This window comes from Epinephelus lanceolatus, chromosome 23 (assembly GCF_041903045.1).
Source record: "Epinephelus lanceolatus isolate andai-2023 chromosome 23, ASM4190304v1, whole genome shotgun sequence".
Classification (NCBI taxonomy): domain Eukaryota; kingdom Metazoa; phylum Chordata; class Actinopteri; order Perciformes; family Serranidae; genus Epinephelus; species Epinephelus lanceolatus.
In genome coordinates this window covers 18723016-18745499 of record NC_135756.1, presented here as the reverse complement: position 1 = coordinate 18745499, position 22484 = coordinate 18723016, and the positions used below count along the sequence as shown (strand labels likewise).

Sequence of the window (22484 nt, the reverse complement as noted above, 5' to 3'; positions counted from 1 at the left end):
CCAGATTAGGTGTTGAACATCTAGGAAATGTTTTTGCAATAACAAAACAAGTCTGGAGTTGCAATGACGCCCTGTCCTGAAATAGTCACTCTAACGTGGCATCTGCCCCCTCAGAGACTCTTCCATTATTGCTCAAGCCTCCCCGCTGCCTGGAAAGCAAAGGGAAGAAGACGGTGAAACTGATTCTGTGGATGACGGCAACGCTAATTTCCCTTTTTACGCAGCTGTGAAATGCTACCTATGCTGAACTCTGACCTTTTTGCATTTGTGCAGGGGACGTCCTGTATGAACTGCTGCAGCACATCCTGAAGCAGAGGAAGCCCCATGTGTTTTACCCGTCTGCCTACTTCCCTGGGAACTCCTTCCACTCGCTGCCTGAGAGCGCGGTGCAGCACCTGAAGCTTGAAGGTCAGTCCAGTGAATGCTATTCATTTTAGAAGGCAAATACTTCATCGTATGTTATTATATTCTTCCATGATATAATTTTGTTAATATTATCACATGCTATCATCTCAGTTTTGCTTAAAATAAGTGACTCCCCACACGTTCGGCTTCTTTCCCCAGCCAACACTTGCATGTGAGGCCCATGTGGGTAGTAAATGGGCTGAAAAAATGGGCCCTATATTGGATTGTTCACATGTTCCATATTGGCCCCATGCAGATTGCACATATGGGTGGGTTGCCCAAGTGTGCCCCACATGGGTCTTGCTGGCACCCACATGGGCAAGTGTCATGGGGCCAATATGGAACCCTTGGACAATCCCATATAGAGCTCATTTTTCAGCCCATTTGCTACCCACATGGGCCCCATATACAGATGTTGGCTGGGACCCACTATCTGTGAGACTGATTCAGCTGTATCTTGAAGCAATGTGAACAAAGGAGGAATATAACATAAAGAGAATGTTTAAAAAAGCCTGTAATCAATTATACATGCATACAATGGCCAAAACTGTAGCATCTATGATCAAGAAATATTGACACTAGAGATGAACCAATGATACTGAAGCTCTGACGCTTGTTTCACTCCTGTGAACCTCAGTTTCAATATATTGTCACAGCTTGTGTCAAATGGGGGAAAACCATATTGCATGATGCTGATGACGTCTACCACTTCAGACATCACTGGTGCTTCGGAAAGCACTTCATTCGCTTTGACCATTTTGCAGCTAAAATATGTTACTGTAATAAGGATAATAACTGAAATACAGCCATGTGGGTGTACACTATAAAGACATAATATTAAGTATAAGTACACTTACACCCAACACCATTTAATAAGGTAAAGAAATTAATTAATTTTTATTTTACTGTAACATTACACAATACCATCTTAATGAGTTAGTCAGTAGCAGTTTATTTCCAACATATAAGTATCAAATAAACGTAATAATCATATTAGTAGACAGATATAAAAAAACAGGCTACTAAAGGCAGCATGGAAACTGAAAACAACATAATGATTTGATCTACTGATAGCTCCTTATCAGTATAAAGCTGTACAATAATTAATTCTCCCAGACCTATTCCGATATATTCAATTAATTATCAATAATATTTGTCTTACAGCAAGATATAAATTACTCCAAAAGTAAAAGTATTACAGATTTCATAACACAGAGGCTTGTCGAACTTTTTTTAAATACACGAGACCACAGATGCTAATAATCTAGAGGTGTTGTGGTGAAGGGCAGCTTTATGTTTAGAAAACCACCAGACGTCACTGTGCTTGCTGCGTTTGAAGCCCCAAAGCTTTGATTCTTTTTCAGCACAAGGAGAAAGAAACCTTCAAAGCTTTATAGATTTCATGCACCCATCCTTAATTTACACTAATGATCATGAACTATAAAATGTAAAGGTCAGTGTCTCTCTAAATTAGTTAAGTGACTTTAAGATATACTAAGTAGGGCACTTTATAGTCTCACACAGAAGTAATCCCTCTCAACCATCACTTATGACCCACTAGAAGTGTGTGGTGGTGTATTTTCCTGCTGAGACACTGCACTCTGCCTGTAGTTTCTTATTCTCTGTGTTAGTGGTGTTGATGGCCGTGTACCCTCACAGCGCTCAGGTGAGGTCGGGGCTTTCTAAAAAGGTAGCGACCAGCTGCCAGACTGAAAAAACGCAAATATAAAGAGGGGAAACGCCAAACAAGAATCTAGGATTGGCTTTTACTTTAACTGGTTATATATAGTAGGCTAACTTCACTATCATAGCAGACACTTTTTTAGTACAGCATATAGAGTATTTTTCCGAACTAAGAATTATAGATCTTAAAATCGCTGTTTAAAATAATGTAAATGTAAAATTGTAGCTAAGTATGGCTGCTAACGACAGCTGAGGTGGACTGTAAGCATGTAAAAAATATCTGATGAGGATCATTAAGCATTTCTACAAAAAAAAAAGGAATTGTATATAAGTATATAAGTAAAAGAGTTAAATCAAACATTTAAATTCAGGGGGCGGGGAGTTGAAATACCTGAGAGTGTTTTTTGGCTCTGATCTGAGGAGTAAGATCACATGTTGGCTGTAAAACCTGCTCCACAAGGAAACGCTGCTTTATTTAAACAAGCTGCCAAGCACCACAAACTGCTCCATTGGCTCGCCGCAGGTCTGCTGGTATTTATCACCACTGTCTTCCTTGTTGCGAGTGCTACTTTGTACATGTGTTTTTTTTCCATCCATTGTACGTGAATAAAGGAATCAAAGTTCCCATCACTTCATGTCCAACACAAACCAGATAACTTTGACTGAAACTCTTTAACAATAAGCAGCAGTCTCGGCCTAACTGCAGGATATCAGTGACACCTAGTGGTCTGTATGTGTAAAGCCAGAAACACCAAGAAGCCAGTGACGGGCACTTTTTTAATTTACTGGCAGAGGGGACAGATTTTTGGATACTAATGACATGAAAAGCTACCAATCACCACTTCATTTTGTGCTCTGTTACTCACTTTTTCTGGTGAGATTATTATCCTCTGCTGCTTTTAACAGATGCAAGTAAAGAAAGACTTAGTGGAACTTGATATACATGTGCAATGAGTGATTAAAAAAAACACATGGACAGCCTAGATTAGACAGGGTGGCCGCAGGTCCTAAGAAGCCTTAAGAAGTTCAGTTGTTTTAAATTCAGTTCGGCTGCACCATCTATGTTTTTTAAGTCATGTTTCTGCTGTTGGCGCGATGCGAAACATAATGAAAATACACAGACTTTTGTTAGTTGAACAAACACATTTTAATTTTCCTGAAATTATCCCCTCTTCCTGTCAAACATATTGCCCAAAAGTAGATTATTTCTTACTTGTACATTATTTGTACTGTTTTAAATTTAGCCAAGTCCCCGAGTTTCAAAGCATGTGACTTTAAAAACACTGTGTTGGTGTGTTGCCTATATCCAAAATTCTGTACAATCCTAATGGCTTTTCTTTTTGTAATATGTGTAATGTGTAATGTGTATAAATAGCTTTTATATGTGTTACCTCAGACCTCCACACAGTAATTAAGATACAGTAAAATGAGTGAGCAGTAGATGATATATAGTGATCTATGGTCCAGTATATCTTGATTTTCCCGTAACTGCAGTGCTCCTCGCCAGCTTTGACTGAAGGTTACTTATTTGAGGTTTCCATCTGATTTTGTGATCCAGTATCACTCCCATAACACTTTTTCTATATCAACATTATTATAATAATCTTAATTTGCACTTGCATATCAATTTTTTTTTATTTCTAAATATCATGTTGGTCTTAGTCAAATTTAGCGACAGTTTGTTTTTGTCAAACCATCAATTCAATTGTGATCTCCATCAAAAGCAGCTGTAAATCCTCTCTGAAGCATAAACTAAAAATGTCTTTAAACCTCTTGAATCTAACTTGTTTCTACCTGTAGACACTCTGTTGGATTCTAATGTCAGCCAGCACCACAGTCTTGAAGTCAGTAACACCTTTATCGAGCTCATACTATTAAATTTACGTTGTCACAATGAGAGGTGTTGATTCATCTCTGGTATTTATGAGGACACAGTTGGTCACAGTGTTTGCTCACTCTGCTACTGACAGCCAATATGTGTTAACTGTTGGCACACCTGTATGGCAAACACAGGAAATGGTGTACACCCAAAAGCTTGAGACAGAAAAAGAGAAAAACAGCCATCACGATTTCTCAGAGCTGAGAGTGACGTCCTCCAGTTGCTTTTGAGTCTGCCAAAATTCAAAGATATTCAGTAAATATAAAATATGTTTGAGAAACTGAAACCATCAGTTGTTAAACTTTCTGCTTGAAGAATAAAAGTAAGCTTTATATTTATAAATATTATATTTATATTGTGTAACATGGCTGTAGATATTTATCACAAATTGTATGTTTTGTAACCCCAGAAACGGTACGGCGGGCCCCACGTGGTACAGAGCCACTCCCCCAGCATCCACCAACCATCGAGCTGCGGCACCGCTCCCGCTCCCCCCACCATCCGACCACCAGACGATCCCCTCCGGAGCCCAACCACCCCCGCGTAGCCAATGAAGACCACCTCCAGACCTTCTCCCAGCTGCCAGACAGCAACCACCACATGCCCGAGGAAATGTACCCTCTGTCGGTGTCCCCAGCCGCACCCAACGGCCGCTGCGCAACGCCGCGAGAAGCCCCCTGCCCGGGCAGCCCTGGGAGCCAGGAGGCGGGACCTCCTCGCGTCATCCAGCTCATGCCCAGCGCCATCATGAATCCCCTGCTCCTCAGTCCGAGCAGGGGCGGCGGGGGTGCCGCCATGGACTTCAGGCACAGCCGAGTTGGACCCCCGTCTCAGGCAACGCTCGAGAATGGGCGTGAGGGGAAGGTTCAGGGACACCACCATCAGATACCACTGTCCCAGCATCAGCAGCAACAGCAGCAGCATCTCCTGCAGCAGCAGCAGCAGCAGCAGCAGCAGGAGGAGGCACTCTACAGGAACCACGTCATCATGCCCGTGTCTCCTCCAGAAGAGCAGCAAATGCCCATCGGACGGATAGCAGGTGAGATTTAATCCTCATAGCGTTGAGCATTGGCATTACACCTGTTCCTTTAGTCGCCATGTGAGCACATGCTTACAGGATATGAGTTATTTATCCTGTCCCTTCGGTATTCTCTGACACGCAGCATCACACAGAGCAAATACCTCCGCACCTCTCATGCAAACTCTGTTTCCCTGTCGTTTCCTCGCAGACTGCAGGCTGCTGTGGGACTACGTCTACCAGCTCCTGTCAGACAGCAGGTACGAGAACTACATCCGCTGGGAGGATACAGAGACCAAAGTCTTCCGCATCATGGACCCCAACGGCCTGGCCAGGCTCTGGGGTAATCACAAGGTAAACACACACTCAGCAGGCTCCAGGTGTGCAGTTAGTGCTGTCTGTGATCAGACTGCAGGCGGCGAAGAGTCAGTGAGCAGGGCTGTCCCAGATCTAGGCCAGAGAAAAAACTGTCATAGTCATTTCTAGAACAGTTTAAAGCTGCGTTAATCAGTACTTTTATATAAACAATAGCATAATTAACTATGTAAAATAAAAAGGTGTTTGACCCAACTTTGCAATCCCCCTCAGCTCTACAAAGCCCCTCAGCCAGAGTTAAGAAATTGCTTTGGCTTTACGGTCCACAAACTTTGTTAGCTGGATTTCTAAAGAGGCAATTGTTAGCTAACACATTTGCCATTACAGCTTTATGAGGTGGTAGATTCTATAGCCCTAATCACACAGGACCACTATTACCAAGGGACCTCAAGTCATTTAGAAACTACACATTTCTTTTAGCACATTTGCCTCCATGGTGAGCTGCCATCCGTCTGTTTGTTTGGGTTTAGCGCCAGTGCGTCATTTCGTGCTGCAAATCTATTGGTTGGCTGATAGACCTAGGTCATAACAGCAGTCACACTGTATGTGAATTTAATTAGCACACAAGATGTTATTTTAAAGTGTATAAAATCAAATCTAATCTATTACAAATAATATTTATCTCCTAAACATGAGAATATAACAGTCAAAACAATAAAATAAAATCAGAAACGGTCATCCCATATTTCTGACACTGTCCGTGGATATGATGTCAAGATCATAGGTGTAATGCTGCCGAAGAGCGCAGTACAGTGAGGAAATAAACTGTTCGTAGCTGGCACAAATCGATTGGATTTTCAAGCGCTTAAAAAATTGGTATGCATTTCAACCATCACTGACGTGTGTGTCATGCAAGAGAGACAACAAAAACAAGTGGACTGATTCATGACGTCAACTCATGCACTGAGAAACATGCAGGGTAACGTTCCACCTTAAAAGTTGCAGGTAGCGTCAATGGTAGCCTTTGAGCAACACAGCGAATTAAATTGTTTATTCTCAGTCTCACTAACTATGTGAAATGCTGCGCTCATCTGTGTGACAATAATAATATGAGCCCAAATCACTGAGATGCAGATTTGCACAGGACTACTATTATAACATGTCGTCTGTGTTTGGTGAAATACAGTAGGTAATTTGCCATGGAATTTAACATGACAAATTAGAGATTCACACGGCATTAAGATCAGACGATCACTGTCATTATTACAAATTACTAGACGTCCCTAGGTAATACTGGTCCCATGTGAAGAGGCAGAGGTTGTGTTTTCAGCTTGTGAAGTAACCAATAACTGGTGCGGATTTCAAAGGCAGAGAGCATTTAAAGATGTAGAAAATGCCTCATTTCGTAGATCAGTAGCATCACATAATTATTATTATTGTTGTTATTAATAATGACACATTTGTTCTTTTACCTCTACAGAACAGGACCAATATGACGTACGAGAAGATGTCGCGAGCACTGAGACACTACTACAAACTGAACATTATCAGGAAAGAGCCTGGGCAAAGACTTCTATTCAGGTAAATCGACTGAAAGGAGCAGTGTGAGGGATTTAGTGGCATCTAGTGGTGAGATTGCAGATTGCAACCAACTTTATACCCCTCAGCTCGCTGTTCCTTTCTAAGCATAAGTAATAGTACATACAGTGGCCTACAGGTAACGTTAAAATGCAAAAGGGCCCGCTCTATAGCCAGTGTTTGGTTTGTTTGGTCCGGGCTACTGTAGAACGACATGGTGGAAGAGAATCTGCTCTGTATGTAGTTATAAACTGCTCATTCTAAGGTAAAGGTTAAACACAATGATGCTTTGTGAAACAATAGTTGTAGGGGCCTAAATGCAGTTTTACATTTCTAACTTTTAAGATAAGGGTCCTGTTATTGTTGTTGTCTGGATAATTTTAGATTTGAAAATGGATGATTGTTTCTGTAAAATCTTTGAGTTCAAGTAAACTGTTAAACTTTATCGAGTGGTCCGGTGGAGTTTTTGTGTGTGGATTAAGAATAAGGGCATGATTTGTGCATCAAGCTATGCATCACTTATTGGAAACCTACAATAGTTATGAATATTGTATTCTATTTCTGCCTCTAGATCCTGGTAAATCCTCACACTGGACTTTTAAGTACACCTTTGTTTCAGTCAGGCTATTCATAATTTATTGATCATGTTTTAATCCATTCTGTAATAAAATGACTGACCTTGTTTCCTCGTCTGTGTGGCGTTCATCAGGTTCATGAAAACTCCCGACGAGATAATGAACGGACAGACGGACCGGCTGGAGCACCTGGAGTCGGACACAGACGAACAAATCTACATCAAAGAGGAATGCTGAGGAACTCTGGGAAAAACGAGTCCATGAACTACTTACTTCTACTACTACAGCCGCTGATGCCTTTCAGAAGCAGCCTGAACAATCAACGTTAAAATCTGGAGCGCGGGGACATTCGTCTGTATCAGTCCCACACAGACAGACACGAACTCTCTCCTTAAGATTGCCTTAGGATGACGTTTTCCTAAAGTCAAAAGAAAAAAACAGCATCAGTTGTTGTGATTTTCCCAACGGAGAGCTGAAAAGACTTTCTGAGTGTTCCCTTTTATTTCTGAATGAACTGCAAAAGCCAATCACTTTGTGCTTATGTCACTTTGATGATTTTATTGTCTCCTCACATGCATTATACTATGGAATTTTGCTGTTTGTAAAAAGAAAATTGGGTGTGTGCGTGTGTGACAGGAATGTTTTCACCATGGAATAAACGTTTTTGATCAAACTGAGTTCTCTTAGTGTGAAGTGTACTTAAAGTCACAGTGAAACAGTAGTTAGAGCATCTTTAGCATGGACGTATAAAAAGAACTGGATGATCGTCTTTGTTCCTATGAAAGTTGCTCAGTGGTTCATGATGCCAAAACAATTACCCGGATGATCGACACTGCTTCCACATTGTGTGGCTCATAGAACACTCGCACTAGAGACTTCTGCCAGCTTCGTGTGAGCTGTGACGCTCAAAAAAATGACCCTCCTTATTTACAGACATTTCTTTCACCATGTAAGTCAATGGGGAAAAGTCATTGGTGGGCCACACAGCATCACATGACAGATGTAATTACACTGTTTGACCACATGAAAATTGGTGTCAAAACACGGCACACTTCCTGGGGGCCTTGTCTTTAGCTTCTCTACTGTGATGAAGTTCCCAGTGAAGAGAATATTGGAGGGTGTACCAAGCCCCTAGGATGTGTGCCGGGCTTTGAGGCCAAAAGTGGAATTTTAACACCCATGTCCATTACGTGATGCTATCGGGCACATAAAGCATTTTTCCATAGACTTCCATGGCAATAATAAGCAGTCAATAAATTCAGTCTGGTAATATTTGTTAAGTCTAGAAGAGCCACACGATTAAATCATTTTATCCCCATTCAAATCAGCCAAGGGTTAAACAAGAAGTTAGCCATTTGGCCACCTTAAGTCTCTAGTGAGCTTGCTGTATGGGCCCAACGATGCTGAAGATGTAGATAATTTCATACTGTGGAAATTGAACTTTTTCTCGAGCTTCACGCTTCCCTGAGTAACTTTAATTGGAGTGAACGTGGTGCTGCATCCAGTTCTCTTTACACATCCATGTGGTGTACATTTACAAGAGGGATTTAAATCAAATCCCTTGCATGTGATTGGACTGCTATAAAGTTTAGCGACAGCTTACTTGTAAAAAATCTAATGGGATTTCCATTGATTTTGGATTATTACAGAAAATAAGCTCTGTGGTAAACAAAATTTTATTAAAAAAAAAAAAAAAAAGTTTTGTTGAGCAAGATAATTTCCACAAATTAACACCACTTTTGTGATTTCCCAAGTATAAATGCAGTCACCAGAGGTAAAAAGCTCAAGTATAGCTATAAACAGACTACACCATGGTTACAAAACTTCACTGCTGCCACCACAATGAGGCTGTAAAGCTGTCCTTGTTTTGATAAACTTCCTGCCAAAAGCTGCTGACTTTGACCTCTGCTGACCTCACCAGGAAATAAATATATCAGCACCATCTAGTGGACCAAAAAAGCAACTGATTTCATTATTCTAGTGCCTAAAGTTGTATTAAAAATGTGTATTTGCCTAAATCTAACTAACCCAACCAAATAGGGCCAATGAGTTAAAAAAAAAAAAGTTGTGCACATAAAAATATCCGCCCCTCCAAACATCCTGCTCAGGCCCCCAGGAAATGCACTGGGCTTTGAAGCCAACAGAGTGCTCCACGGATGATATTATTTGTGGGCCGACACAGAAGTAGCATTGCACTGGTTTTCTAGTCAAAAAGACAATGGGATGTGTCCATTGGGTTTTAGATTACTGCTGAAAATAAGCTCTGTGACAAACAAACATTTATGATACTGACACGTTTTGTTCAGCAAGATAATCTTCACAAATGAACACCACTTTTATAAATTTTGAAGCCTAAATACAATCTCCACAAGTAAAAACCTAATGTAAGGCTCTGTATTTTATTTAAATTAACTGTCATTATCCCTGAATATGATGTCAAGGCCATAGGTGTAGTGCTGCCAGACAACACGGGAAAGATGCTCTGCCACTTTTTTTTTAATCACATTAAGTAAATAGAATATTCACAGTTGGCATAAATTGGTTGAAATACATATACTTTTTTTAAGTGCTTGGAAAACCAGTCATCACTGAAGCGTATGCCATGCAACAGAGACAATAAAAAATAAATGGAGTGTTGGCTGATTCATGACGTCAACTCATGCACTGAGTAACACGCAAGGATACATTCCACTTTTATGATTTCTGATGCGTAAATGCAATCAACAGAGTTAAACTGATGTATGGCTATACACGAACTACACCATGGTCGCATTCTCACCACGAGGAGGCTGTAAAGCCATGTTTAGCATAGTTTGCTGTGATGATGCTCTGTAGTCCTATTTAGCCACTTGTTAGCAACCGCCTTTTTTAGGACACCTGAAAGTTTCAAAATTTACAAGCGGCGTATATACTGATGTATTTTACGTTGTTAAACAAAACATAAAAGCTTTTGTTAACCACAGACCTCATTTCAGGCATCTACCCAAAAGGTAATTCAAAGAACCCACTGACTTTGAGACGAGGGAACTAGGAGTGCTAAAATGCTAACTCATTTCTGGGTTCTAGGCAAGGAAACTATAAAAGCAAATCTATCTTTTATAAGTTTCTTGCTATTAGGAGTCATTCCCGTAGCACTTCACAGAAAATGAAAAGACAGATTTTGATGTTAAATATTCTAACACTGATTTTATAACATATATCTGGCATAATAAAAGATAAGTGATCAATTCACAAAGATAGAAGATATTTACCTGAACATTAATCCCCCATTTCTCCATGTTTAACTGTTTTTTTGGGGTTTTTTTTGGTATAGTACATCAACCGTCCACATGATGGCAGTACTGTGTCGTTTTTGGTGGGAGAGGCGCAGCAGTGATTCTGTCCACAGTTCAACAGTTCATCAAACATGCGTCTCATTTAAAGGGTCATTTACAGGATCAAATGTGGCTGCACTTCATTATGTTGCTGGGACTTTTGGGGAGATTAAAAAATCCTGTCATATTTGTGTCTTTTGTGAACTGATTGCTTTTGGTGATGATGTTTCAGAGGGAAATAATCACTGTGGAGTTATGTATTACTCATTGACTGCCATTCCCGTGTTGTGATTCATGAATTGCGCCCCAGCAGGGAGACTTTGAAATATAGTTTTTTTTGTGTTTCACTTCATAAATTAGTAACTTTAATATTTTGATGTCATCTAAATGATTATATTTTGTGAATTATTGTTCTACACATGTTCTACGAAAGAGCCATGAAGTATACTGATGGTGAAGCTGGGCAGTTTGAGACCATCACGACATGCGTGATTAAATGACTGATCACACTGAGATTCATTTGTCGGTGATATCAGAAGCTCAGGATCAGTCGCGACGTCCAGATTAACAGGTCACATCTAAATATGACACAAATCCCCGAGAGTAATCAGACTACTGTAACGCGTTACCAGCGGAGGTACAGCGGCGGTGCGCCGTGCGCTCCGGAGTCTCCATAAAAGTTAGTGCGCACAGAGCTGAGCTGTCAGACTGGGGAGAGACGCGGCGGAGCAGAGACTGCAGACTCAAGTGATTGATCAGGATCGATCCCACTTTGAGAAATTAATACATTCATCTCCAGTGTGTGGTCTGATCCTCTGGGTGACCATCAGCCACCAAAGACGCACCAACAGGACGCAATTAAAAGCTGATTGAGTCCAAACAGGCTGCGGGTTGTTTCTGGACTATCACGGAATAAAAAGAGGGGAGCTTTGGATGCGGGAGGATCTCGGCTGTGCGGTGGATGAGATGCCCACGGTGCCGCGCCACAAGACGAATACTCGTGTGTGATTGTGACAAGGCTGTTTGATTTCATCCGGACAAAAACGAAGCACCACTCCCGTTTTTTTTCTTCTTCTCCTCGCCAATCCAAATGTCTCCACATCACAGACACGCCACTGGATTGTAGCAGCAGCCCCACCGATGGTTTGAGAGGGCGTTAAGGTGCGGGAAGGGAGTGGGACAATTACAGGTAAGAGCCGTGCACGCGACCCCGACGGTCATTTTGTGCCCTCTTTCGGGGGCTGCTAGGAGTTTCCCCGGCGCTCAGTGCGCACACAGACCCACTCAGGCTCTGCAAGTCTGCTTTGTAGATCACCAGCACCGCATCCATATCTAATAGGACTGAAAGTGTTACCGCAAAACAAGTATGAGGCCCGTCAGTCACTCTTCATCTCCTCATCTCCTCATCTCCTCATCCTCTCATCCTCTGGGGTGAAACAGAAATTCATATTTTGCATTTTCAGTCAGTCACTGATCTGTGACTGATTCCTCAAACATATTTCTTAACACAGCAGAACAATTTAATTTCACTTTCTGACATCAGATGCATTGCAACTATTTTCTGACAGTCATTTCTGTACATGCTCATAGTGCAGTGATGCTTTCCACTATGCTTTTTTTTAATTTTATGTAAGAAAACTTAATCTGGGGAGAATTTTATTATAGCCTTTATATTATTAGATTTATTATATTTTATTTATTTTTATTTTAGAAACTTAACTTGGAGAGAATTATATTGTAGCCTTTTTATTTATTTATTTAATTCATTCATTCATTTTAGAAAAACTGATTTGGGGAGAATTTCATTATAGCCTTTACATCGTTATAGTTCTTTCTATTTTTTATTTATTTATTTTAGTGACCTCATTTACAGAGAATTTAATTTTAGCCTATCTATTGTTGTATTTATTATATTTAATTAATATATTTATTTATTAATCTTTTAAATTGTATTTATTATATTTTATTATTTTATTTATTATATTTTAGAAATCTTGATTTGGAGAGAACTTTATTATAGCCTATATATTGTTATATTTATTATATTTTATTTATTTAAAAAAAAAATTATTTATTTATTTATTTTAGAAAACTTGAAGAACATTTTATTGTGTCCTATATATTTTTATATTTATTATATCTTATTTATTTGTTATTTTTTTAAATTTATTTTAGAAAACTTAATTTGGAGAGAATATAATTATATCCTACATATAATTATATTCATTATATTTAATTTATTAATTTATTTAATCTTATTTTAAAGCCTTGATTTGCGGGCGAATTTTCTTATAGCCTCTATAATTATATGTATTTTTAATTTATTTTTTTGGTATTATTACAGGATTTGTCTGGATTTGAAATTTTTCCAGGAGTGCTCTTTGAAATGTAACCTCATAAAACTTGTATTAGTATTTTAGTTAAATTCAGTGTTTGGCTTTATAAGTGCAGTTTACCAGTTGACAGTCCTTTTAATGGAGCTTTATGATCTGTGCAGTTGGCTTTATTTCACCAAATCAGTGTTTGCTACCACACAGTCCTCAGTTTATATACAACCAGGCTGGGCTGACAGAAATGAGACTGTTTTATGGAGTTGATAGAGATTAACAAAGTCCACACTGGAGGCTGGATACGATGAAGACATGTCTTCAGAAGGATTTAGTCTTTATACTGTAAGATGTGTTTTGCTTATAGCCTTAATTTAAACTCCACTGTCTGATACTGCATGTGGCAATACATCTCATGGTTTGGTGTTATTTGTAGGCGTCACCAAACAGCTGTCAGGAAGTTAACCCATTTTAATAGCGCTGTATCGATTTGACCTCCTGCACTGAGACTAACGTCAGCTCACCTCAAGCAAAACGAGTGAGTCTTCTGCATGATGAAATACAGTGACACAGCGGCGGGAGGTGGAGGCGGGCTGGTCCGGACACTTCCTCTTCCACCTGCAGCCGCAGACCCCGATGCTTTTAATTAGGAACAAAAGGAATTGGACATGATGTCAGTTTACAAGAGAGGGATGATACAGTGGATGAAAGGCAACAGGAATAGACTGCAGACAGAAATAAAACACTCACCAGAGAAGCATACAGAGGAGCAGCGGAGGGGAGTGCAGATTGTAGTATACTTCAGGAATTTCTCAGAGGTGGAGCTGCTCAAAGAACAACACATTGTCACAGGGTTAATTAAAAGCAAACGAATGGTTGAGAATAAACTTTGTGTAGCTGTTGGGACATAACACTTGTCTTCATAACAATAGCTTCCCTTCCTTTCTTACCCTGACCTTTAGTTTCACATCACACAGACAGGAACACTGTGGCTCCACAGTTCGTCCAATTAAAATCACCAGTCGCAACAATTCTGCCTTTAAAAACTCTGAATTAAACAAATGTTGGTGAAACTCCCATTGCTGCCGTTTGTATTTCTAATTCAGCCTCTCAGCAAACTCGTCACAATATTACTTGTTTAAAAAAAGTATATTTTCAGTCCTCAAAGTAATTCAAGTACTTTTGTGTCTCAGTGGTAACTAAGTAGACTAGTAGTTAAGTAGATTATCTGGCAGCTATAATTACAAGCTACTTTTCAAATTAAGATTTTACATTAAAGGTGCTGCATGTAACTCTAGAGAAAGATAGTTGATTGTTGAGTCTCACTCCAAGGTCGTCAAAGACAGACGCTTTGGTTTGGTGGTTTGCGCCAACACATTCTCACGCCGACCTTGTCACATATCGACGTTTGGTCATGGACTTTCCACATCCAGAAAGGTACCCTGGGTGCGTTGGTTGTTGACGTTCTGGGACGCCGTGTCAAGTTCAGCCTGTTACATGCATTGTCTTCTTTCGTTTTCACAGGAAATTTACTGTTTACATACAGTCTCTTTCAAAATAACCGGCAAAACACAGCAAATTGACGTTTTTTTTTTGCCTTCAACAACTAACACGTGGTAGGTCAAGGAATAAAGAACAGGGTTTGGCTTTATTATCTTAGGGGAGGTCGGTGAAAGTCGGTTTTTGTCGACCCATATACCACACCTCCAACCCACCCTACTCGGACTTTCGTCGCCTTAACTTTTGTTCGTGTCCCACTACATTTCCCGCCGTTGAGTGCCATTGAACTACAACAGCAACTGGCCACATATCATGCTGATGTTAAAAGACTGCTTTTTCATCAGTGTCTGATGCTGCAAGTCACTGCCCAAGCACTGGATTTCGACGACTTCGGAGTGAGACCAGGTTGTTCAGGCTGACTACCAACCCACAGGGTCTATATTTGACAACCTGGGAATGAGACTCAACAATCAACTATCTTTCTTTCTGTAGGAATACATACAGCACCTTTAAAGAATATTTGATGGACTTCTAAAATACAGTAGTATACTGGCAAAAAAGCAGTGTCTGACTGGGTCATGTTTCAGATGTCTATGAGTTGTTAGCCATTCCACAATGAGACATTTCACCTTTTAAACTTCTCACGTTTTTTTGTTGTTTTTCCAATAAAACACCCTAAGAGGTCAAATCATCCAATATTAAAGCAAGATTCAGTTAAAAAGTAAATTTTAGGACTGTACCCGACTCAGAATTATGTCAGTGGAATCAGATTTGACTGTTCAGTATAAATATTTGACTATTCATCCCTTTTTTTCCACAAAGAGTTTAAGAGTTTGAACAGGGTTTAGCGGGACGTTCGGGGTCACAGTGACGTTCACATAATATAGTAAACAAGTCAAGTTAGGCTTCTGAGCCAAAGCATGCTAACTATGCTAAAAACTGATCGGAAATGTTATCGTATAGGGTTGCTGTGAGCTGTAAATTCACCACTTCTAAGAAGAAGGCAGAGGATAACGTTATCTTGGAGTCTAACCTGGCAAAGCTTTTCTTCCTCTGGGCAGCTGCATCCGTCTCACTCAGATTCACCTTGGGTCTGTGTCTGCAGCTGCCTGTACCGGGGAGCAGGGTGGACGTGAGGAGCGCTCACTCTGTACACCACTTAAAACCAACTGGAAAAAAACATAAAAAACAACCCAGATTGCTTGACTTGAAAAATCTTATCTATCTATCTATCTATCTATCTACTTTTAATACTTGAAGTACATCTTGCTGCTCATATTTCAGTCAGCTTTTGAGTACTTGTAAAAGAGTGTTTCTACCTGAATGAGTTGGGACTGGGATGTGGATGCCGCTGCTGTCTCTCAGCACAGAGCAGAGGGATGCAGCAGATCACACATGACGTCACCTGGCACTCTACAGCAAATTTCTCGCAGCCAGCAGCTACTTCCTGAGAGTTGGCAGCCCAGGCAGTCCCCAGTTAGCTGGGAGCTCAGGTTTAAAGCTCTGGGCTGCCCGCCTCAGGTCAGACCGGTTCCCCCTCCAGCTGGGCGACCTGGTGCCGACTGTCTGGCCAGCGCCGGCGGATCAGCCAATGTCACCTTTTTTTTCCCGGAGGGTCACGTGACCTCGTCCTCGCGCCGCCTCACCATTGATCCAAAGTATGACACCGAGGCTTCACGGTCTGCTGCTCCTCGCCAACCGGCCGAGGTAGCGCTGCCTCTGAACAGCTGTGACATGAAACACACCAGCAGTGGAGTTTTTGAATTAGTCTGTCTTTGTGGGGGCTTCATCAAACTTTTTTGTTTTAAATTTATCAAGAATATAATAAATTGTGCAGCTACATTTACAAATAAATCTATGACAGGTACAGCAGGAACAGCAGAGACAAACACTGTAACAGAAGCAAATGAAGGGACACTAGGATGTCAATAAAAGCACACACAAACAATGGCAGACAGTTGTGTTAAAACAAGCATTTATGTAACAGCATCATGTCAGGGTGATACGTGTCTATAGATGACTCTGAGGAAGCACCAGAAGTAAACTAGTTGACATTACTGTGGTGGCATCTCCCTAAAATACACGCATGTTTGAATGCCAGCTGTCCTAAGTTCAGTTCTCAGCTTCTCCAACAGTAGTGTTAAACTTCTGCTTTCAGAAGACACTACTTTTGAACTAATTAACATCAGATAAGTTAACACTGTTTGGTTAATGTAGCTAATGCTAGTGGGCTAACGTTACTATGGGCTGCGGTCATCCCACAGAATAAATATAATTAATCAAATAACTGTGGTATTGTGAAATTTCTCATCATTTGGCTCCAGTGTGGGATTTCAGATTGCATCCTGGCATTGCAGAATCAAAAGCGATGTTACAGTTCTGACATTTATCACAACAGCCTCGGCCTTTAGTGTGTGACATGTAAAGTGGCAGCAGTGTAACATGTAACAGCTGATCTTGTTCTCTGATTTGCAGACAATTTTTGCCACTTTTCTCCTACTTTGAGTTAGCCGCTAACTGCTAACAGCTACATTTTTAATATCTCATGGTGGGTCACATGCATAACACGTCATCAAAACAACACAATGACCTTGTTTCGGCACATTTACTACATCCGTTCCCAGCTCAGAGGCACGACAAATCTGTCCCCTCATTCCGCAATTGTACCTTCTATACAAAATAGCGAGGCAGCATAGTAGCATGAAATTCCTGCCTTGAAGATACAGTGTGAAAGGGGCTACTGTCACATGCCAACGTTGTTATGGCAGCGCCTCAAAGTGGTGGAACACACAAAAGGTTTGCTGAATTCATAAATAATCTGACACTTTTTTAAAAACATTTTAACCATTAAAAAGCTCCTTTAATAAAAAATAACCATGTACACTAATTATTTTGTCATATCACGGTAGGAAAATGATGACATTAAAGATGGCTGGATTCCATTTAGCTGCTTCACTGTGCATGCTGGCTGACTGTCACACTGAGAATTACTGACGCACTTGAACACAACACAGCCATCTTGAACGTTACTAGTTACACCTGTGCTTTTCCTGTTATGATAATTCCAAATGTTTGCTGTAAAATAGGCCTGTTAGTGAACGTTAGAGGCGCTGGTGGATGGATTGTGGACAGAGCTGGTGGTGCAGTGGTTAGCACCGTCACCTCACAGCAAGAGGGTTCTGCTGTCCGGCTTCTTCTTCTTTCTGTGTGATGTTTTCGCGTTCTTCCTGTGCCTGCGTCACTTTCCTCTAGGTGCAACAGTTTCTCCTACAGTTCAAAGACACGCAGGTGAATTACAGACACAGATGGGCACAAATACATCAAAAAATATCTTGAAATGATAAATACTTGCTCGTCAATTCTATCAACACACAAGTATTTATATCACTGGTATTCTGTAATCTGAAAACACAAAAGTACATTCTATACAAACTGATATTATCACATTTGAGGCATTTAGTCTTAATATGGGTCTGATTTTAACCCCTGTGCATTAAAAAGATGAGCTCTGCTAATTTCCCACATCATAGATCTAAAGTGACCGATCAGGATATCTTGGAGGTGAGAGGCTGTGAATTCAGAGGTGCATGCTGGGGGAATTCTGTCAGCCAAAGCGACCACTGACTGACTGAGTGAACAGCCAATTGAAATGCACCTGGGGGAACTGAACAGTGAGACCACGGTGATGCACTCGTTCTTTCAGATGACAAAAAGAGTGGGAGTAAATGATACATATAAGTGCAGAGGAGGAAGAACATCTCTGATATCTCCAACTTTATGAGAAGCCAACAGATCGAGTACATCAGACAGAAAACAACACCATTAAAAAGTATCATACAGTGCAAGACAGTAGATCAGAAAAGAAGAATGTCCCTCCCCTTCTCCTTAATATCAACAACAACAACAACAACAACAACAACAACAAGTACTCTCCTAACTCTGCAGTCCAGGGGAACACAAATAAAATACAGTAGTTCATGATGAGCACACCGCTGGACCCGACAAGACACTTCACATGATTCACTTGCATTTAGCCAAAGACTGTGATTGGGCTAACTGTTGTACAGTTTCCTACAGTTCAAACTAGCTGCCTGCGCTATGAAGCAGGATTTGGAGTTCGCAAGGTAACTCTGGGTTTTCAGCACTTGGTACGCTGTGGTTACCATGGTAACTTATGCTGAACAGCTCTCCAGGATATCAGATCGCAACCTGTCAACACCCCGACCTCTGACCAATCAGATCACTGAAGATAAAGTCTACATATTGTTATAGGTCAGCAGAATCATTTCATTGTTCCAGGGCTCTATTTCCACTGGTTTTAAACAGAGCTAACAAACACAGAGATCATATACAACACTAAACACACAATTTTAGCGCTATCTGAAATCATGCAAAGTTTATTTTAGTCCACAGTGACAGCTCTGCTATTTAACACTCTGCAGCTCAAAATAACACAAGACACCTGTGTTGTGAGAACCAGGGGAAGAAAGATTATGTTTTATTACAAAAATAATCCACACACTGTTAATTGGCCCCCATTATTATAAACTAGTCCATACACTTGGAGTGTACAGTTGCCCACGTACAGTTTCACATGGTGTGTGTTTGGGATACAGGTCATAGGAAATTGCAGATTAAATAGTCAACTGAACCCATTAAGAAGAGCAATGTAAGTTTGCAATGTTTGAAAAACGTGGGACAGACAGAATGACTGACTGACAGTTTCCATGATTATGTACAGCATACCATACCATACCATAACTTAGTCATACCAAAAATTAGAAAAAACACCCAAAACATTCGGCCACAGGGGGAGCCACAGCGATCGGTCGCATTTTAGCCATTTTTATGCATTTTTCTGTTGTTATAGCGCCACCCAGTTGCCAATTAGAGTTAAATTTCTCTAGTCACCTTGAGGCATCCTGTTCTACATATCTACCAAGTTTAGTAAAAATCGATATGGTGGTTAGGCCTATATAAGAAATTAGCTCTCTAGCGCCCCCATTTTGTTTGATGGGGTCAATAATGGAGGGGTCCACTCAAATTATGTGTGGTCATATGCCTACAAAGTTGCGTGGTGATGGGTGAAACCCTTGAGATGTTACACACCTTTATGTGATGAGCCACGCCCTCCGCAATATTCATTGCCTTATAGAAGCTCAGTTTTAGTAAGTTTTCCAACTTTTGCCAAGAGGGAACTTTAGATATTGGTCCCTAGATTATGTTCCCCGAGTTTCATGCAGATCAGTCAAACTTCCTAGGAAGAGATCGATTTGAAGTGTTTATCAAAAAATTCAAAATGGCGGAAAATCTATATAACCGGAAGTTATGGGTTCTGAGGCAAATTTGTTCCTCATGAGGAGAGGCATCTCTGTGCAAAGTTTCATGTCTCTACGACATACGGGGCATGAGATATGCCCATTCAAAGTTTGCAATTTCAATCGGTTGCTATAGCGCCCCCTTTGGCCAATTGATGTAATATTGCTTTATTCGCATCCTCCCATGACCCTCTACCACTGTGCCAAATTTCACAGGGATTGACCAAGTCAGTGAGGAGAAAAACGTGGAACAGACACACACACAGACAGAGTTTTCGTCATTATATAGTAAGATGCGTCACTTCAGTCACACAGACCTCATTGTTCAGTAATTAAACTACATTTCCATTCCTTACTTCAGCAGCAGAAACAGTCTGACATCACTTTAAAGTGTTTTAGGTGACACATTCGGAGTAGTTTTGTCATCACTGAACTAAACAGCGGAAAATATAATATATAAATAGCCCAGTCATACCTACACTTAATGTAAGTCTTGGCCGACAGTGAACTTTTGGATAGTGTTTTCAATGTTTCTACATTTTCTGGTTAAAGATTGCAGAGCGTTATTTACATGCCACGCCACTGACATTCTACTGTCTCACAATTGTAGACACTTTCGGCATCATTTTATCTCATATCATATGAAGCAGCCCACTTCATTCATGGTTCTGATGATGTCACTCGTAATTAACCCCGCTTCTTTTACATACACACGCTCTGACATCACCACTTGCAGGTTTTTCCCTCATTGTTCTAAGAAAACAGTGCTGAAGGTGAGAGTGGACATGTTCGATGACACATTAGTTACACTGCTCAGAGGTTTCTTCTTGGTCCACACAGAAGCTCGGAGAGGAGGTCGGGTGCTCGGCTGCAGCACCTTGATAGCCGACTCTGTGCTTCTCTTCTCCTCAAACTATTGGAATTTGTGTAATATATCATCGGCTGATTGGCACCCACTGTGCGGGCGTTTGATGTAAGTAGGAAGTGAGGGCTGTTTTTTTTTTTTTCTCTCCCCGCCACTCTCTTTCACATTCTATTTGATCTGCGGCTCACTCTGCTCTCCCTCTGTTTCATTTGGAGTAAAACAAATTCACCAGCCGCTGAATAAACAGCAGCTCTGCAGGAAAGATGGAATAATAACAAAAGGTTCCGATACATTTTTCACTCTGACCTCTGTCTTCTTCTCCCGACTCGGCCTCCTCTTCCTCTGATTAGATTTTTGTCTCACTTGCCTGCCCGACACGTGCTTTCGGCTTTATTCTGACTGGTCATTTCACTGTGTTTTACTCTGGCTGCTGTGGACGTTTGTGTGATAAACGTGACTTTAACCACCACTTTTGATCTGCTGTAAACTCTGGATGTTAAAACTGTGACCAGCAGCTTCTTTGTTTTAATACCCTCACCTGCTGGGAGAGTTCAGGTCCACCCAAAACTAAAAAATAATCACATTGCAATGATCTTTTCTGGGCGGAAATATTTGCAGCAAAGTGTGGCTGAATGAACAGACACAGATCTGGCTTCCTTCTGGTTTTTACTAATTTTAAAAATGATGTTTTGTTTATGTAGTTAATAATTTATAGACTAGAAAATGGGCCCATTAGCAGAATATGATGATCAAGATCCATCTTAAGCAGCCAGCATTGATAAGAGAATAGTAGCATATTTGAAAATCAAAGCAGTTTATAATGGGATTTTCATTTTCGTTTGCTATATACACAACTTAATAGGAATATTGTCTTTTTTGGAGTAAGGGTAAAAGTAGTCATTAAATAAGGAGCATAAAGGAAATTACCCCTTTTTTTGGAACCTTAATAAATGTTTTTATAATGTTGACCTTCCGTATGATTTTATAGCTTTATTTATATCTATGTATTTAAGGGAATGTTTAGCTTTTATTTTCTTCACATTGACAACATGATAACATTTAATTAGACAGTGGAGGTGACAGGACTGTTGGGATTAAATGTTCAGTGTCTTAAATCTCCACCATGATGCCATATTGACCATCATTTTATTCATCCACATGACAACAATTTCACACCATAGTTATATTAACTAAAACACTTAATTCCAAATAAAGAAGAGGACTGTTAAATGTTATACTCAAATTATTTGTTGGAAATATCTATTAGATTTTGCAGAGCATTACAATGTAGTTGTGAGCAGACTGAGGCATTCATTTTAGTATTCAAAGTCAAATATTACCATTGATGTAAAAATACAAACGTCATAGGAATCTATGAACATGAACTACGATCTCCGACATGAAAGCTACACACCCACCACCCACATGCCTCTGGCCTTATTTTAATACTCTACAGCAGTGGTTCCCAACTGGTGGGTCACTAAATGGACCGCAAGTGACTCCTGAATGTGTCAAGTTTGTAAAAAAAGCATGCTTTATTTTGAAGTACAGTCAATTTCCGGCACAAGCTTTTATTTTGAAGTGCCATTGCCTGCTGTAGAGTGAGTGACTAATTGACAGCTACTTGACAGAGACAGCAAACTAGCTTGACGACATGGCCAAACACAAGTATGACCCTGGATGTATTAAACTGTGTGGACCTTGAAC

At 40.4% G+C, this 22484-nt stretch overlaps 2 protein-coding genes and 2 long non-coding RNA genes across 6 annotated transcripts in view; 2 read left to right on the top strand and 2 right to left on the bottom strand.

The window, feature by feature from the left end:
* The window catches only part of etv6 (ETS variant transcription factor 6), a 43683-nt gene extending 35553 nt beyond the window's left edge, over window positions 1-8130 (top strand). For both annotated transcript variants that reach the window (XM_033614904.2, XM_033614905.2), the window contains exons 4-8: window positions 274-408; window positions 4377-5006; window positions 5197-5339; window positions 6781-6881; window positions 7588-8130. In XM_033614904.2, the coding sequence (XP_033470795.1) occupies window positions 274-408; window positions 4377-5006; window positions 5197-5339; window positions 6781-6881; window positions 7588-7690 (1112 nt within the window). In that variant the 3' untranslated portion in view covers window positions 7691-8130. The remainder of the gene's footprint in view (window positions 1-273; window positions 409-4376; window positions 5007-5196; window positions 5340-6780; window positions 6882-7587) is intronic.
* LOC144461810 (uncharacterized) lies at window positions 4302-7642 on the bottom strand. The gene is made up of 2 exons (XR_013490447.1): window positions 7557-7642; window positions 4302-5435 (listed from the first exon to the last, which is right to left on the bottom strand). It is a non-coding gene; the product is annotated as an uncharacterized LOC144461810 (long non-coding RNA).
* A 3015-nt stretch (window positions 8131-11145) lies between the features above and the next one.
* LOC117248979 (chemokine-like protein TAFA-2) overlaps window positions 11146-22484 on the top strand; it is a 122397-nt gene continuing 111058 nt past the window's right edge. The window contains exon 1 of the mRNA XM_033614250.2: window positions 11146-11956. The gene's annotated coding sequence lies outside the window, so the exon portion shown is untranslated. The remainder of the gene's footprint in view (window positions 11957-22484) is intronic.
* Window positions 13345-22484, bottom strand: part of LOC117248981 (uncharacterized) — a 146731-nt gene continuing 137591 nt past the window's right edge. For both annotated transcript variants that reach the window (XR_013490446.1, XR_004500949.2), the window contains exons 4-8: window positions 17757-17861; window positions 15914-16321; window positions 15628-15763; window positions 13845-13918; window positions 13345-13733 (exon numbers count right to left, since the gene is read on the bottom strand). This is a non-coding gene — a long non-coding RNA (uncharacterized LOC117248981). The remainder of the gene's footprint in view (window positions 13734-13844; window positions 13919-15627; window positions 15764-15913; window positions 16322-17756; window positions 17862-22484) is intronic.